We start from the raw sequence: 16,274 nt of genomic DNA on the forward strand, positions 1-16,274 counted from the left end.
TAGAAAGAGCTGTATAATTATTCTTTAATACTTTAATGACACTTAATAATAATTTGTGCATTCATATAACTAATCCTAATCAGATATTCCTTTTGTTACTTTCAACCATTTCCTCACCTCAGAAAAAAGAGGCCAGATTCACGTGCGGCAAGAGCAAAACACGCACAGCGTAAAATATCTACATTTTTATAAACGTCTACTATTAATATTTAGATATTACTACAAGAAAATCGTAGTAGGCCTCGTGTTTACAAACAAACTTTGTGGATAAGGTTCACAATAGTTCACAGTCCCCAAACCACCAGAGCGCGCTACAACAACAACGTTGAAGCACGAGACCTGCAGTCGACAAACCAGCAGAATACCTTACCAACTACTAAATAAAGTTGCAATATAGTTCATAGTTTAATTTTAATGCACAAATACACTTATTAGATTAATACAAAGTCTAAAAGAACAAATGTTCGGTTACAGCACTGTGTTAAAGGGATACTTCACCCAAAAATGAAAATTCTGTCCTCATTTACTCACCTTCGAGTTGTTCCAAATCTGTATAAATGTCTTTGTTCTGATGAACACAGAGAAAGATATTTGGAAGAATGCTTTTAACCAAACAGATTTTGCCCCCCATTGACTCCCTTAGTAGGAAAATTTACTTCATCATTTTTTTGTTCTGTTGAACGCACAAGACATTTTGAAGAATGTAGGACAGCAAACAATCCTGGGGCACTTTTGACTGCCATTGTTTTTTTCCTACTATGCTAGTCAACGGGGGGCAAAATCTGTCTGGTTATAAGCATTCTTCCAAATTTCTTTCTCTGCGTTCATCAGAACAAAGAAATTTATACAGATTTGGTACAACTAGAGAGTGAGTAATTCATGACAGTATTTTAATTTTTGGGTGAAGTGTCTCTTAAGATTACATTAATGTTACATAAAAGTTACAGTTTCATTGATCAAACAACTGCTAAAACATGAGGACCGACATTTCTTCAAAATGATGATACAACTTCCACAGCAATTGTCCATTCAACTCTGTAAAACAAAAACGGACCATTTGGTTAAAAGGGGGTTTTCATGGTTTCACAGATAAGAAAATAAAATGGAATAAAAATAACCTTATCTGTCCTTGCTGGTTCTCAGGTCTGTGGTAATGGGGTCATGTTGAATGGTCTGGTGAAGCATGAGGGCCATGAGACCAGCACGATTTGTCATGGCTGTTCTTACGTTGCGTTCCTGCTCGAACAATTCATCCAACTTGTACCACTGAAGAAGGAGACAAAAGTTTTACATCTGTTCAGAAATGTGAAACGCAAAAAAGCACGTCTAAATCATGTACAATTACATCAATAGTACTAAACGCCATTGAAACGTGTCACAGTTCACCCAAAAATAAAAAAACTCACACTTGGTTAGATGGTTTCAACCCCATATGACTTAAATATCAAATGACTCATATGGATTTTTGTAATAATACTTATAATGTGCTTTTGTGTCATGAAGCTTGATGCGTTTGGCACAACATCTGATGGTGTATTATGATGGTGACAGAATTGCAGGTAAGAGATGCACTGACCACTCTGACTCGCTCAAGGTCCACTTCAGCCCTGCGGAGTTTCTCCCAGCAGTAGTGTTTGTTACACTTGCGTTTGGACACCCTGCAGTACTCACCGGTGGGCTCAAATACATCACGGACCAGTGGACAACCACAGACTTCATCTGCAGGGACCTGCAAAGTCCAACATTTAAGAATAACTTTCTCAAAAAGGTTCTTAAAATCAATGCAATATAGATCTTTCTTTTGAATTAACTGAACATGTAACCTTTGGGTCTCTGGAGTGCTCTGGACAGAGAACCTGTAACCTCTTGCAATAGGTTTTACTCTGTGGATTGTAAACATCACAAAAGAGCCGCGTAGCACTATACAAAAGAAGAAAAACCCCAACATATAACATTAGACTGAAATATAGTATCTTATTATTATTAAAGTCGGCATAAAACGGAAGTAAAAATCATATTAATTTTTTTCAATTTTGATTTCATGCCGTCTTTAATTATTATTTTATATTATTTTGTTCAACTGACAACAATTTTTGTATACACACAAGGCAAAAGTGTAATGACCTAAAGGGGTTTTGGAACTAAACTAAAAAACGTAAACATTCCTGGTATTATTGTGCACGATTCATCTGCCACAGTATTTCACAAACTAGCGTCTAACCATGGTCCTGACCACTTTTAATGATCCAATCAATTTGCAATGGATAAAATCAAGTCCTGTCAATCAAATTGTGTCGATCAATAGAGGGTGCGAATTGACGTCACTTTCCCATCGTGAACACGCCAGGACAAGCCCCCTTGAGTGCCAGGACACGTTCCCTTGACAGCGTAGCTGCGTCTGAATTTGCTCACTTGTTCACTCATTCACTATTCCCTATATAGCGAATTCTAAATAGTCCACTATATGGGGAAGAAATTTCGGACAGTGACGTAATATATCCTGCTTCTGACAGTACTGTCGCGGACATTCGTCATAACGCTCATATTACACCTGTGTGGCTTTATGGATTGTTTTGTAAAATGGTCAAATTCATTTTCACATTATTTGTCACGTTTATTGTATTAGTTTATAATAAAGGGAACAACTGTTTGCCACGTTTATTTACTATTACATGTATTACATTAAATACTTGTATATATTTAAAATAAAACACTATTGTATATAACGTTCATTTAATCTGTTTATTCTCAAAAGTAGAAAATAACTGTCAACAAGAACAAACACACAAGTGTATAAACATACATTCGTGGCATTAACGGTCACTCTCCTCCAGCTGATTCTAATCAGGCGGTTGATTCGCATTGTATCATGGGAAATAGTGAGTGAGCGAGTCGGATGTACACTCAAAATCAGAGTGCATTGTGGGTAAAAAGTAGTGAACGAATGTAGGGAATGAGTTGTTCACACAGAACTTGGACAACACTACAAAATGGTGGACACCAGATATGGTGCACTATATAGGAGATAGGGGGTGAATTCAGAAACACAGCTCGTGTCACATCCAGTGTGGACCAAATAAAAATATAATGGGTTCGAATGCGTTTCTAATGTCTTTTGTCATGTCGCGCACGGTGTAGACACGGTGTGATTGGTAAAACACGCAGCAAAACGGCTGCTTTCAATAGGCGAAACAAATAAACCGGGACTAGAACACGCAATTATTTGCTGAAATTAAAAGCAGTTGGACTTGGCGGTGATCCTTACGACTTACAAAGGAAACAAGTGTCCTTGGACACTGATATGTTGCGCGGAATTGCATTTCCTGATATTGTTAAGGAGCCATTTTGCTGAGTGTTTTGCCACTCAAGGAAGCGTGTTCACGTGGGAAAGTGACGTCACATGCATACCCTCTATAATCAGTATTATGTTTAACTCTCAAATGTCACATTCTGAAAGTAAAATGTGTTCTTCATGTCACAGCTTTCAAACATAGAGATATTACTTCATTTTACAGTAAAGGTATCGAAACCTTAATTAATGTTTATGAATAATATAGAGGTGATCACGTAAACTTACCCTTCTATACGTGTGGGATACATGGAGCCAAATGATGTTTGACTCTCATACTGGTTAAAGGGACAACGAAACATGTAGATATGATTAACAGCATGTAAAACAAATCATTCTTAAAGTCAACTTTATAGTTTACTGTTAATACTGTTGAAAGGTAGCATGATTTACGAAAAAAGTCTACTCACCTTGGCGTAGCACCTTTCCATGTGACGCAGCGCCACCTTGGGGTTCACCGGGTGACTGCAGGACACACAGAAGATTTGCAAATCTGTGTCATCATCACCCTCATTCACCTTTTAGAAACAAAAATAAAAAACGAGGAGTGTCAAAATCAGAAAATCTGAACGTCTCGTGCGTTGAATTTAGATGTGATGGTTGTCATGGCGATGACCTCTCACCTCTTCATCATGCTGTACGACCTGCTGCTTGGCTTTGGCGATGATGCCCTCCAGCTCGTGAAACCGTTTCTCCATTTCAGTGAGTCTCATGCGAGCCGCCTGTTGCTCGCGGCGAATGCGCTCCAGAAGTTTCTTCCCCTGTTCCTCGGCGATGCACGGGCTCTGCTGCCACTGCTGAATGCGCTGCGGCAAGATCTCACAGATGCGGCTAGCAAGAAAATAAAATACAGGAATGATCAGAATCTGTCTAATCTCTTAAGGGTTTATAATGTGGATTGGTTTATTTCCTGTCTTACTTGGCAGCAAGCTTCCTACCGCAGCTGTCAGAGCAGTATTTGGAGTTGACACGTGCAGCTTCAACACATCCGGGTCCGAGACACTGTCTGGCCCCTCCGCTGTCTCGAACCTCTGCCCGCTCGCTGTGTCTCACCCTGTCCCTGTGCTTCTGTTTGGGTTTGTGCTTCCGGGACTTACTCTCCTCTTTCTGACAAATTGAGTCAATGTAGAGACCTTTTCAGCACAACGACTCAATGATTCAGGCGTTTATGGTGCTCGTAGATCTTTACCTTTTTTTCAGATCGCTTTTCTCTTCTTTTCACATGCTTGACCTTCACGGCTCTGTTTCTCATGGATGAATCACAGTACGAACCGTCATCGTCGTCACTGTTCCAACCCTGGTGAGAAAACACACATTATGCCTTCAGAAATCACATTCACAACCATCTCTGAAATGGCCATTTTCAGAAAAAATACATGGCAGAAATTTGGTGTCTTTGCTTTCAATCAAAAGACGCAATCACCTTGGCCTCTCTTGGTCTTTACGACAATCCCTACCGTTTTGATTTAAGATTTGAGTCGGATTTTACAAGAGGGTGCATGAAACAATTCAATACAAGCGCAAATAACACTGCAGATTTAATCACCGTGATAATTCGGCGTGAAATTAAATGTGTGTAAGGCATTAATACTTATAATCGTTCTTCTCACATTTAGGCTACTTTCTGCAATCTAACTTGAGTTCACTAACTCACCATCAGTGTTGGGTGTAACTAGTTACTAAGTAATTAGTTACTGTAATTTAATTACTTTCCCCTTGAACAAGTAAAGTAAGGGATTACTCTTATTTTTTCTGTAATTTAATTACAGTTACTTTTGATGTAATTAAACTAAATACTTTGTGTAATATATGTGTGTGTAATAGTGGAATTGACATCAAAATTCAAAGTCTAACTTTAAAATCTGTGCTTTAATGTATAATTCTCACATAATACTTTGGTCAGTTAATAATACTACTTTATGTAGTTTAATATTATTTATTTGAATGAATTAAAAGAGCCCTTTCGTGCCTATCCTTGAATCACTTAACTAATCAAGGTTGATGTAGGATATAGAAAGTAATTAGTAATAAGTAACTAAATACTTTTTGGAGAGTAATTTTTACAGTAATCTAATTACACTATTGAATATGTAATTAGTAACTAGTAATTAATTACTTTTTCAGAGTAACTTACCCAACACTGCTCACCATTTGTATCTGCAGAATGTGCGTACGCAGGGTTCAGAGTTTGCTTACAGGTGCGCACATTCTCCTGTCAAGTTTGTTTTTAATAGATCACAGCCTTTGCGTGGAAGTGGCGTAAGCACGTTTCCGCGCCCGTTTTGTGGGTACGCAACGTTTATAAATGAGACCCCTGAGCTAAAGAAACTAACGTTATGATATATTTTATGGGTGATTTGAAGTATGTGTTTAAAGCTTTTCCTATTCAAGTATAGGCAATTCTGTCCAGAATCATTACCGAGGCAGCCACCAAGTAGACGTTAACATAAAGAGTGCTTGTACCGTGCTGTGGTCTCCGTACTGGCCGGCACAGTACTGTTGGTAGAGCTCCATCTCATTTTCACTGTAGTCTTCAGACAGCTCACCATCGTGATAGTGATAGTCTCTGTCCTTAGACATGGAATATTCCTCATCCTTTACTCGTAACATTTTCTGCAACAAAACAATAACGGGTGACATAGTGGTTAAAGAGCTGGGCTGGTAACTGAAAAATTACAGATTCAGTTCTCATTGTCAGATCTAAGACACCTAACGCCAGCTTCTTCCCTAGAGTAAATACATCTAGCATGTCTAAAAACTGACTACATTACACTACTTAGACTCCTAAGTCAAGGGTCACAGCAACCGCATATAATGAAAATTTGTGAATTCCAAGTCGATCGCAATGTTTTTTTTTTCTATGTTATAAAGGTGAAACTCACCCTGGCGCGCACTTCACACTGTCTCAGGCGACATTTCTGCCTGATCCTGTTTGGGCCGCCGAACTTCTTCATGTCTTTACAGAAGTCACATAGTCCACAGTCTTCAGTGCGCATGCAGGGTTCACATTCTCCACACATGCGAGCAGAACGCTTAATCTGCAGCCGAAAAACAAATCCCCAAACTCAGAGCTTTAAAGGGGTGATATGACACGGCTAAAACGAATATTATCGTTTGTTTTAGATGTAAGGTGTATACAGGATTTAAGGTTAAAAAACGCTGTATTTTCCACATACCGCGCATGTTTGTATCTCCTCTTTGCCCTGCCTCTCTGAAACGCGCAATTTTTTACAAAGCTCATCGTCGAATACTGCAAGCGTGTGAGGGAAATGTAACGCCTCTTACCATATTTGGAACATCAGGTTCCAAAGCAATTGTACTGACAGGTACGCCCACCTTACTTGCGTATACATTTGGGCGGTCTTAGTCAATCATACCACCAACTGACGTAGATTTGTGGGGGTGTGGTTACACGAGGCGTTTCAGGCAGGTCTGGGTGAGCATTAGCTTTTAGACAGAATGCATCTTTTGTTCTGACACTTTAATTTTTGCAATTTTACGTGTCTAATACACGCATGGGCAACTTATAACACACCAAAGACACAGAAAAACACATGTTCGCACCATATGACCCCTTTAACAACACACTCGCATTCTCTAATGCAATAATAAGAGAGCAGTTTCTATAAATCAGAGTTTCTCACCCGTGACCCGCGCCGCCCATCTGTCTTGAAATCCGGAGTGTCTGGTTGACTGTCTGTACGGTCAGGCTCGAGTTCTTTTTCTCTGCTTTTCTTGGGACGATATTTGATCTCCAAGGATGGATCTTTACCTGGACCAAAAGCAAATATATGTAAAGTTGCACGTAATGCTATGGTGTCAAAAAAAATGAATACAAAATAAATATTCTTACTTCGACACTTTTCACAGTACCAGACACGGATGGTTTTGGCCGTCTTCTCTGATATATGAATGCAATCTCCATGAAACCATTCATTGCAGCTGTCACAACCACTATATAAAAGAAAAAAGTTAGAAAAAGGATCTGATGCAATCAGACGCAAGCACCCCCCCCCCCCCCCCCCAAAAAAACACATCTTACATCATGAAGCAGTTGATGTCTGGTCTGCGACAAACACAAAACACGGGTGCGTTTCTCCTGTCCAGCTTCTCTTGTCCTGGAGGTTGATCAAAGTCTGAAACTTCGCTGTCCTGCAACATAAGAGGCAAACAAACAGAATGTGGGGATGGTTTTGACATGCACACATCGGCCATCAAGCTTTGCACTGTTATACAGTTTTCTGCATGTGACAATTTGCCTGCCGACAGTTTATTCTGTGTTCAAATCTTCACATACATTTCATTTGGCAGATGGTTTTTCAAGGCATTCAAGGTATAGACATCAGTTTGTGTTCCCTGGGAATTGAACTCATGCCATTTAACGCAATGCTCTACCAATTGAGCTACAAAACACACACACGTCACTATTTACTAAATACAGTGTGCATACTTATTTGTAACATTTGAGCATTCGTCTTTTCATTTACCCCGTAACGTTACATTACATTATTTATTCAACACAACACTGTATTGTATATAATATATTGAGGTACCATAGAATCTCTATATATCTTATATAGAGGCCAGTGTGAGAGGCAAAACAAACGTTAACTGCAAAAACACTTAACCTACCATCGCCGATCTTTCCAGTTAAAGTCCAAAATTAAAGTATATTACTAAGTCAACAATAACATCTGAAGTAAAGACACATAATAAACAGTTGTGATTAGTATATGTGCAGTAATAAACCTAGCATTTCGCTCCTTTTGTTTACACAGCGGAGCCGTACAACTGTTACTTCCGCTTCCGCTGATTCTTCGTCTACGGGTTAATGACGCCGTTAAATTTGCTGCCACCTGCTGGACAAATCGCATGCAAAAATACGATGCTACCCTTCTAAAATTCACACACTACATGGTTGAGTGCACAGTGCATAGTATGTCATTTGGAACACAGCTATCGTCTCCTTTACGTAGTCTTTTAGTATTTATTTATATTAATTGCAACTTTTAATTTGCTCAATTTTTAATCTAAATAAATACTGGTACTCTGGTCAAGAATCTCTCTTTACTCATTGCTCTGTTTTTTACTAACCTTGTTTTATTATTTTGCGAAAACAGGTAGGCTACTTTTTAATAGGCAACATTAAGTGAAATAATATAGCTAAGGTATGGCGTCTGGACTTGAGTATTTTTCCATCAAATACCGTGTACACAGTACATTAAAACAAACTTTCTTGAACTCTTCTACACGGAATAGAACATAGGCTTACAGCACTGCTAAGTATAAAATACACAACATTAGAAAACGATAGTTATTGCAAGTCAAGTCAAATTGATTGCGGATGGAAAGAGAATAAAAGATATTGATGTTTTAAGTTGTTGATTCTCAGCAGTGCAGGAAGGATGTCTTGCGAGCGCGCGCACACACGCGCATGAGCTCCAAACACACGCACCCGCTTCAAAGCAGATGCAGCACGCGCTCGCAGAGAGGAACAACAAAAGCAACAGTTCATTCAAAATAAAAGTGAATTTAATCTTCCTCGGTCCAAGACTGGATTTATTCGAGTTAAGGTAAGACTTCAATTCAGCTTTATGTAATATATGTTATCTAAGTTTCTTTATCAAGTTTTTAAGTGCAAATGTAGAATTTATGACTTCCATTCTTGCTAATAAACCGTGGTTAATTTTGGCCAGCAACATTTGCACCGTGAATTTAATCATTTTAAATAGCCACAAAACGGTTGTATAGGGCGAAAACGTAAATGTTTTATTTTGACGTTTGTCGTCTTACAATGAATTACTCTGCATTTATTTCTTATTTTTAAAACCTTTTATTCTTTTAAACATGTTGCTTACTATGTAACTTTATTAACATTAAAATATGACTTTATATGAAACAAATACTATAAATATTTATCTTATAAAGTGTTACACTAAGTGTTTTAATTGTTAGTTTACAGCAATATAACATGTACATATTGCAAATAAAAGTGATATTCAAGTCTTAAATTAATGTACAAAAAAGCATTTATTCCCTGTTTTTCTCTGTGAGACATGTTGTCCATCTCAGCCTTGTGTTAGAGGCATTATTTATTTTATTTCTAAAAAAAGTATACAAAAAATATGAAATGTGTGTGTAGCCTACGATTGGATGCACTGTAAAAAATGGACATCCAAATGTCGCCTTATGGGCTCTTTAAATGTCTTAAACGCTTAAAAAAACAGTTAATTTAGACAAAAGGCACATTTTGTTCCTTTTTTAATCGTTTTTTGAAACACAAGTGTCGTGAATGTTAAACTAAAGATCAAAGAAACCCCAGAAAGTGTTTGTTATGACTCCTGATCATGAGCTTAGGGCTTTGGTGATATTTTCAGTCCTCTGTGATTCAGCGGGGCAGTGTGATTAATCACATCCCTATCACATTAGTCACTTTCCCAAACCAGTACAGCTCACAATAAATACAGCAATGACACAACAAAACACGTAAACAAATACTTTTCATGTTTAAGTGAAATGATGGCAAAGCTGTCTCAAGGTATTATGTGTTATTATGTTGTTTCAAACAGTTCCAACGTATTAATTGATGCTTTTGTTTGTGTTTATTAAATGCCTTACTGGAATTCTTGATTCTGATGTCAAATGTTTGTAGAATGAGCGCTGATCTGATTCATATTTGGTTCGGCATTGTCCATCACATAAGAAAGAAAAAAAACACACATGAGATTTCTTTAATATCTCAAATATTTATCCTAGATATAAATGAAACCGTATAAGTTTCCTGCATCTTAGACATTTCTCCCGAGAGAAAGGGAAATCTTTCATTAGATTTTCAGTACTGAGCTCAGATTTGTCAAGTCTGCAATCAATATGATTGAAGATCTCGAACATTTCTCATCACATTTACCCAAATCCAGATGATTTCACCTCTACAATCTACATTCATTCTACACATCCACACGTAAAACAGTTTATCTATTGCTTTATTTGTTTCTGTTTTTATTTCTCCTAAGCAGGTTTATGAGAAACATCCGAGACGAAGTTGATACTTAAATGAAACACAACTAAAAACCCAATAAAATCTCCTGAGCTAGAAAAGAGCAACCTCTTAGCAATAACGATTGTTCTCTCTCATCAGAGTTAGTCTCAACAGGAGACAGAAGCGATGGATGTCCAGCAGCAGGATGAAGGGCGGGACAGCACACAGCACAGAGTCACGACCCTGGAGAATTCAACTTATGTCCACACAGCACAACCACCGGCCACTGGAAAACCTCAAGAGATGACGGGTGAGAAAGATATTTAAGAGACATTTAAAAGTTTACTTAAGAGTATAATCTTATCTGAGGCTCTTTGATTGATTGACAGGTCCTGCGTCAGCAGAGACGCTCTGCGCTGACCGTAACCTGGATCATGGAGATAGCAGCGAGTCTCTAACAGACGCTGTCATAACCAGTGATGATGCTTTACTGCTTCCAGACCATATACCTACAATTTCACACAGAATAGAGAAAGGTTACCAGATTCACAGTTGAACAAAAATATAAATACCTTATATTTGTTTGTACTGTATGAATACTAATAATACGTATCGCATCACTCAGAAAAGTCAAATCTTCCCAACGGCATTCCTTCTTCGGTCATCAATGGATCTGCTGTCGTGTGCACGCCACCGTCAGGAAGAACCAAAACTCGCACAACAACGTCACAGACGTGCAACGGACATGCAAAGTGCGACGGACACAGACACCGGCACAAAAAACACACGCCGTCCACCTCCAATAGCCAGAAAAGCTTTAAAGGCGACGCCTCTCAGATACAAAGAGTCGCAGGAGATGGTACTTCAAACACACACATGTCTGGTTTATTATCTCCGTGGGGACAGTCCATGTAATGATTTTTATACTGTACAAACTGTATATTTTATTCCCTAAACCTAAAGATCATAGAAAACTTTCAAAAAATATTGTTCTGTATGATTTATAAGCTTTTTTGTGACACGAGTCCCCATGAGTTGGTGTGTATTCAGGTTCAGGTCCCCACCGGGGTATAAAACAAGACACACACACACGAGACCTCCACCCGCAGGACTGTTAGTAAATTCAGCGCTTGCTCTTATCTCACAGCAGCAGTAAAACAAGCCTGTGGATTTATCTTCATGTGTTTAATGGGTCCTCTACGTCAGCGTTTGATAACTCTTTCCGTTAGGTCACACATTTCGGTTCCATGACCGAACTCGCAAAAAATATTCTTCAAGGGTTCAATGTGGTGATAAAAGAGTGTGGGACATGATCATTTAGACCTTTAGATACAGCCACGGGGAAAATGAAGAGAGCGTTCCAAATGTTCATTTAATCAGCATTTCTAGATGTATTGTGGTCATTTCAGTCCAGTGCCTGTTGAATTTCAACCGAAACAAGTGACATAAAGTCATCTAAGAGTAATGTGAAAGACTGACAGCATGACAAGACACATGAAAACCGTGATAAAAATCCAGGTTATCACATTTAAAAAATATATTTTTGAACTTTTCCAAAATAAATACGAAATAATAATTCACTTAAAAGTGAATATGAACTTGTTTCTTTGCAGTATTTGAGGTCTGAAAAAATGGCTTTTCTGTTATTTTCTTTTCTGCAGATAAATTCAAATAGAAACAATATTTTAGTTTGAAATGTGGGAGAAATATTGTTAGTAGTTCACAGAATGAAACAAAAATGCTCATTTTACATAAACACATACCTGTAAATAGTAAAATTTCTCTATATATTTTTCCGTGGCAGTGTTGTGTCACTCCTATAGATATGATGTCAGAAAGGTCAAACCGCTGTTTTTAAAGAAGAAATATAACAACATAAACGTGTGAAACAACAGAATTGAGAAACTGCAAAATGTTTAGAACAGACCTACACAGTGACAGCAATTTTAATTTCAAATTTACATAGAATTTACAGTATGTTTCATTAATGTATCAGTATCATTAGTTTCTGATGTTTCTCGTAACCTGCTTAGGAGGGTAAAATAGAAACAAATACATTATTAGTGTAGAGTTGTAAAATAAATGTAGAAAGAAAAGATGTTTTCTTTTCAAAGATGAGATCTTCAATATTTCGATTATTTCTCCTAGAAATCAATGAGAAAAGATGAGGGCACAAGGAAACATTTGCTTAAGTCTCATCTGTGTCTCAGATATTTCTCCTGAGAAAAAGAGTCAGAAATCTCACAAATGTCTACGTTAGAGTTTCAGAAGAGATCTCAACGATGTCACAAACTGAGCTCAGATTTGTCAAGTGTGCAATCAAAAGATCTCAAAATGAACTCAAACATTTCTCATCAAATTGACCCAAATTCAGATGATTTACATTCATTTTACACCTCCATAATTGCCTCATTTGTTTCTAGGTTTATTTTACCAATAAGCAATTTTAAAGTGACAGTTCACCCAAAAATAAAAATTCTGTCTTCATTTTCATCACCCTCTTGTCATGTCAAAACTGTATGACTTTCTTTCGTCTGCAGAACACAAAAGAAGATATTTCGAAGAATGCTGTAAACCTGCACCCGTTCACTTGCATTGGTTTTGTGTCCACTACAATAGAAGTGAATGGGTAGCAGCGCTGTTCTTTCACCAACTTTCTTCAAAATATCTTCTTTTGTGTTCTGCGGAAGAAAGGTTTGAAATGACAAGAGGGTGAGTAAATGATGACAGGATTTTCATTTTTGGGTGAACTGTCCCTTTAAGAGCAACATCTGAGACCAAGTTGATATTTAAATGAGACGCAACAGACAATGTTTCGCTGGGCGTTTAAAAGTGTCTGTGATTTGTTTTCAGATTGCTGTGCACACTGTATACTGGCGTGTCTGTTCTGTGAGGTGATGTCGTGTTGTTCTGTGGTGGCTCAGTGTTTGGCCTGTGGTCTGGAGTGTGATGCTCTCTGCTGCTGTGGAGAAGCCGCCTCCGGTGGACTCTGTGCGTGCTGCGGTGAGGACACCTGCTCTGCGCTGTTGAATTGTGGGATACTGGAGGATTGCTGTCAGTCGTCCGAGTGTCTGGAGATCTGTTTGGAATGCTGCTCTATCTGTTTCCCAACCTAGAACTAAACCAGCCGACAGAAGGATATCGAGTGCTCATAAGACTTTATAAACAAACTGACAACGGACGAATGCTGACTTTGCTCATGTTCTGTTGTTATGCATTTTGTATTTATTTAGTGGAAAGGATGAATTTGCTGCTTCGAACAAAATCTGACGATGCACTTTTAAGTCATTGCTTTGTTTAAGCATCCTGGCAACATCGCCTCCACCCATGGTGTGAATTCAGAACATCAAAGTCTTTATTTGCTGCGACTATTTTAGAAATTCACTGTCACGTTTGTCACCCATTTATTTTGCGACCGAAAATGTCTGGAAATGGGAAGGTAACAGAGATCAAGTGAAAAGCATTCAGCCGCCACCACCAGCTACGTCCAGCCCGACACAGAATGAAACAGGTTTTATTTTCTTTAGACATCAAATGTTTTGGAGGAAATAATGACTTTGTTTACTTCCCGGAAGCTTAGTGTCAAATGATTGCTCTCAAGAAAAATTGTGACATGAATACTTTTTGGTTACATACTGTACTTGTGTGCATGTAAGCTTTAAGAAATGCCCTTTTACTACATTAACAATCTTGATTCACTGTGATATTTTCAAACCGAAATGTTTATGGTTTTGAGAATGAGTTCCTGGAACATGTTCTGTATAACAGGATCAAGCGCGTTTTCAATCTGCAATAGCTACAGTTTTGTATTAAAGTCATCTTGTTCAAATACAGTTGAGATTCTTTGTGTTTTTCCATTCTGCAGTCTTATCTTCAGTGGGTGCTGATGCAAAACTAACCGGGCAGGAGTCGAAAGCCCTTACATATTCCTCTGGGCATGTTGAATTTCACAGTCTCTCTCCAGATGACTCTGCCCACGGCCTGGTCTGCTGTTTAGATAGCGGGCACCGCTCTGTAGAGAGATTGCTGATGTTGAACCTCCTGCCTCCTCCTGCCTCTCCATCCTGCTGTGAGCTCGTGACATCATAAATGACATCACTGACTTTTAAAGTCAATCATTGTCAAATGGTATCTGTGCAAATGTAAAAAATACATAAAAGTTTCCATTTGCTCTCCATGTTGTCTAATTGATGTCTAGGAGAAATAATTGAGATGGGAAGATGGGAAGATGTTTGTCTTTCTTATGGAAAGGATGATTTGCTATTTAGTAAAATATTACCATCTATGGGTCAGGCTGATAAGAGATGAGCATTAACTCGGTTAGGTGTGTATGTGCGGGGGGTCAGGAAGGCTGTGTTTATTGTACAGATGTGCCAAGTGGCGTCAACAGGAAGTAAAGGAAGTGACTGAAATGACAGCGCTGGGACGGCAGGATAGAGCCCACACAGTCATAATCCAAACCCGGTTCTGACCCAACACTCCTGACCACTGCGCTTCAAAGAGACGCCGCCACACGGTCTCCAGAGACAGGAAACAGCTTAGTCAACATCAGTCCTCTAAAACCAGTTTTAATACATCCAACCTGAAATGTCATGCCAGAACAGCCCAAGTCAGTAGGATAGTGGGTCTGCTCTATTTAGAAAAATTCCACCTACATTTATGTACAAAAATAGATTGTAAGAGGAAATAAAACTGTTACGTTATAGACACAAACAATTACATTACAGCGCTTTTAGAATATCAAACATATTTTGACATTGAGAAATCAAGCAGCTCTTAAAGGGACATGCACCGCAAAAAGAATCTTGCATCATTTATGTCATGTACGGCTTTCTTATGTGGAACACACAAGAAGATATTTTGAGAAATGTCTCGTTTATGTTCATACAATGGCATTCAATGGAGGCCGGTGTTGTTTGGTTACAGATGTTCTTCAAAATATCGCCTTTTGTGTACTTCAGAAGAAAGTCATGAAGGTTCAAAAAAATCAGTTTTCAATCTGTTCATTGTTATTACATTAATACATATAATTTATATATAAACCAAAAAATAAGTTCTAGATTGTTAGAATGTAATATAAAAAAATATGCTGTATAACACACTGCTTTGACATTGAGACATATGGCAGTACGATGACACTCCCTGTCCCTGCTGAAGGATCCAATGAACTATTCCAACATATTGTAGAAAAGCTACCCAGAATGCACCGTGCTGCAGACTCATGCAGGTCTGTGTTACACTAACAGACGTCTGTGGGCTCGAGGTTTCATCCAAAACTAACACGGTTAAAACGGGGAAGTGAGATTTCAAAAGAAACAGCAACAGGTTTTATAGCAGGGAGGTGGTGAGCTGTAATAACAACAATATAGTGTTTTATACTGTGGTCAGAACTCAGGCAGCATGTTGACCTCTGGGTTTGACAGAAAACAGCTGTAATTTCCAAATGAGTTTTAATATGAATTTAAAACCATGTTTATTGACTGGAATCATTAAGTATTTAAATTTTGTTAAGCTGCGATGAAACTGTACACTGCAGTAAAACACAAAGAATGGAGAGACTTCTGCCCCCTGCTGGCTCTCTGTCGTACATACAGCAAGGTTAAACATTCTCTTAGACCTTCAGTTTCTAAACCTTGTAAAAAAAAAATTAAACTATACACTGCAGTCCTAAAAGACATTGGGCTGATGAGTGATCACCACTTCATTGTAAATTTTATAAGAAACAATATATATATATATATATATATATACATATATACTGTATATATATATATACACACACATCAAAGCAAGTATGGGGATTTTCAAACAGTTCTGCCCACAGATTTGCATCCTTAAAAATAAATAAAATATTTTATTATGTAATGCAATAACGTTCATGCATGTATTAGTAAGTGTCTCAACTGCATGCGTTTCTTTATTAAGAAAAAGACGCAGGCACAAATC

General features: G+C 38.1%; 2 protein-coding genes across 3 annotated transcripts; one reads left to right on the top strand and one right to left on the bottom strand.

The window, feature by feature from the left end:
• Nucleotides 1-392: 392 nt before the first annotated feature.
• cxxc1a (CXXC finger protein 1a) lies at nucleotides 393-8,162 on the bottom strand. Of its 2 annotated transcripts, XM_057356570.1 has the most exons (15): nucleotides 7,982-8,162; nucleotides 7,392-7,501; nucleotides 7,203-7,303; nucleotides 6,994-7,121; nucleotides 6,232-6,387; nucleotides 5,813-5,962; nucleotides 4,539-4,646; nucleotides 4,269-4,456; nucleotides 3,973-4,180; nucleotides 3,760-3,867; nucleotides 3,578-3,627; nucleotides 1,824-1,920; nucleotides 1,577-1,729; nucleotides 1,119-1,266; nucleotides 393-1,035 (listed from the first exon to the last, which is right to left on the bottom strand). In XM_057356570.1, exons 1-14 carry the CDS (start codon nucleotides 7,982-7,984, stop codon nucleotides 1,120-1,122), a joined length of 1,707 nt encoding a protein of 568 aa, XP_057212553.1. In that variant the 5' UTR covers nucleotides 7,985-8,162; the 3' UTR covers nucleotides 393-1,035; nucleotide 1,119. The 2 variants fall into 2 exon arrangements, with proteins under 2 accessions (XP_057212553.1, XP_057212554.1); XM_057356571.1 differs by lacking the exon at nucleotides 6,232-6,387.
• Nucleotides 8,163-8,380: 218 nt separating this feature from the next.
• zgc:113363 (uncharacterized protein LOC791449 homolog) lies at nucleotides 8,381-14,141 on the top strand. Its single transcript, XM_057357022.1, has 5 exons — nucleotides 8,381-8,922; nucleotides 10,488-10,638; nucleotides 10,718-10,864; nucleotides 10,954-11,187; nucleotides 13,182-14,141. Exons 2-5 carry the CDS (start codon nucleotides 10,515-10,517, stop codon nucleotides 13,442-13,444), a joined length of 768 nt encoding a protein of 255 aa, XP_057213005.1. The 5' UTR covers nucleotides 8,381-8,922; nucleotides 10,488-10,514; the 3' UTR covers nucleotides 13,445-14,141.
• The last annotated feature ends 2,133 nt before the right edge of the window (nucleotides 14,142-16,274 follow it).

The sequence above is a fragment of the Triplophysa rosa genome, linkage group LG17 (assembly GCF_024868665.1).
Source record: "Triplophysa rosa linkage group LG17, Trosa_1v2, whole genome shotgun sequence".
NCBI lineage: Eukaryota > Metazoa > Chordata > Actinopteri > Cypriniformes > Nemacheilidae > Triplophysa > Triplophysa rosa.

What these genes read in the sequence shown, in the direction of transcription:
- cxxc1a (XM_057356570.1), bottom strand. An exon ending in AAAAGCGATCTGAAAAAAAG is followed by an intron (nt 4,457 to 4,538) that starts GTAAAGATCTAC and finishes TCAATTTGTCAG; the next exon opens with AAAGAGGAGAGTAAGTCCCG. An exon ending in AGCACTCCAGAGACCCAAAG is followed by an intron (nt 1,730 to 1,823) that starts GTTACATGTTCA and finishes TGGACTTTGCAG; the next exon opens with GTCCCTGCAGATGAAGTCTG.
- zgc:113363 (XM_057357022.1), top strand. Translation starts at nt 10,515, where the DNA reads ATGGATGTCCAGCAGCAGGATGAAGGGCGGGACAGCACACAGCACAGA. An exon ending in AAAACCTCAAGAGATGACGG is followed by an intron (nt 10,639 to 10,717) that starts GTGAGAAAGATA and finishes ATTGATTGACAG; the next exon opens with GTCCTGCGTCAGCAGAGACG. An exon ending in TTCACACAGAATAGAGAAAG is followed by an intron (nt 10,865 to 10,953) that starts GTTACCAGATTC and finishes CGCATCACTCAG; the next exon opens with AAAAGTCAAATCTTCCCAAC.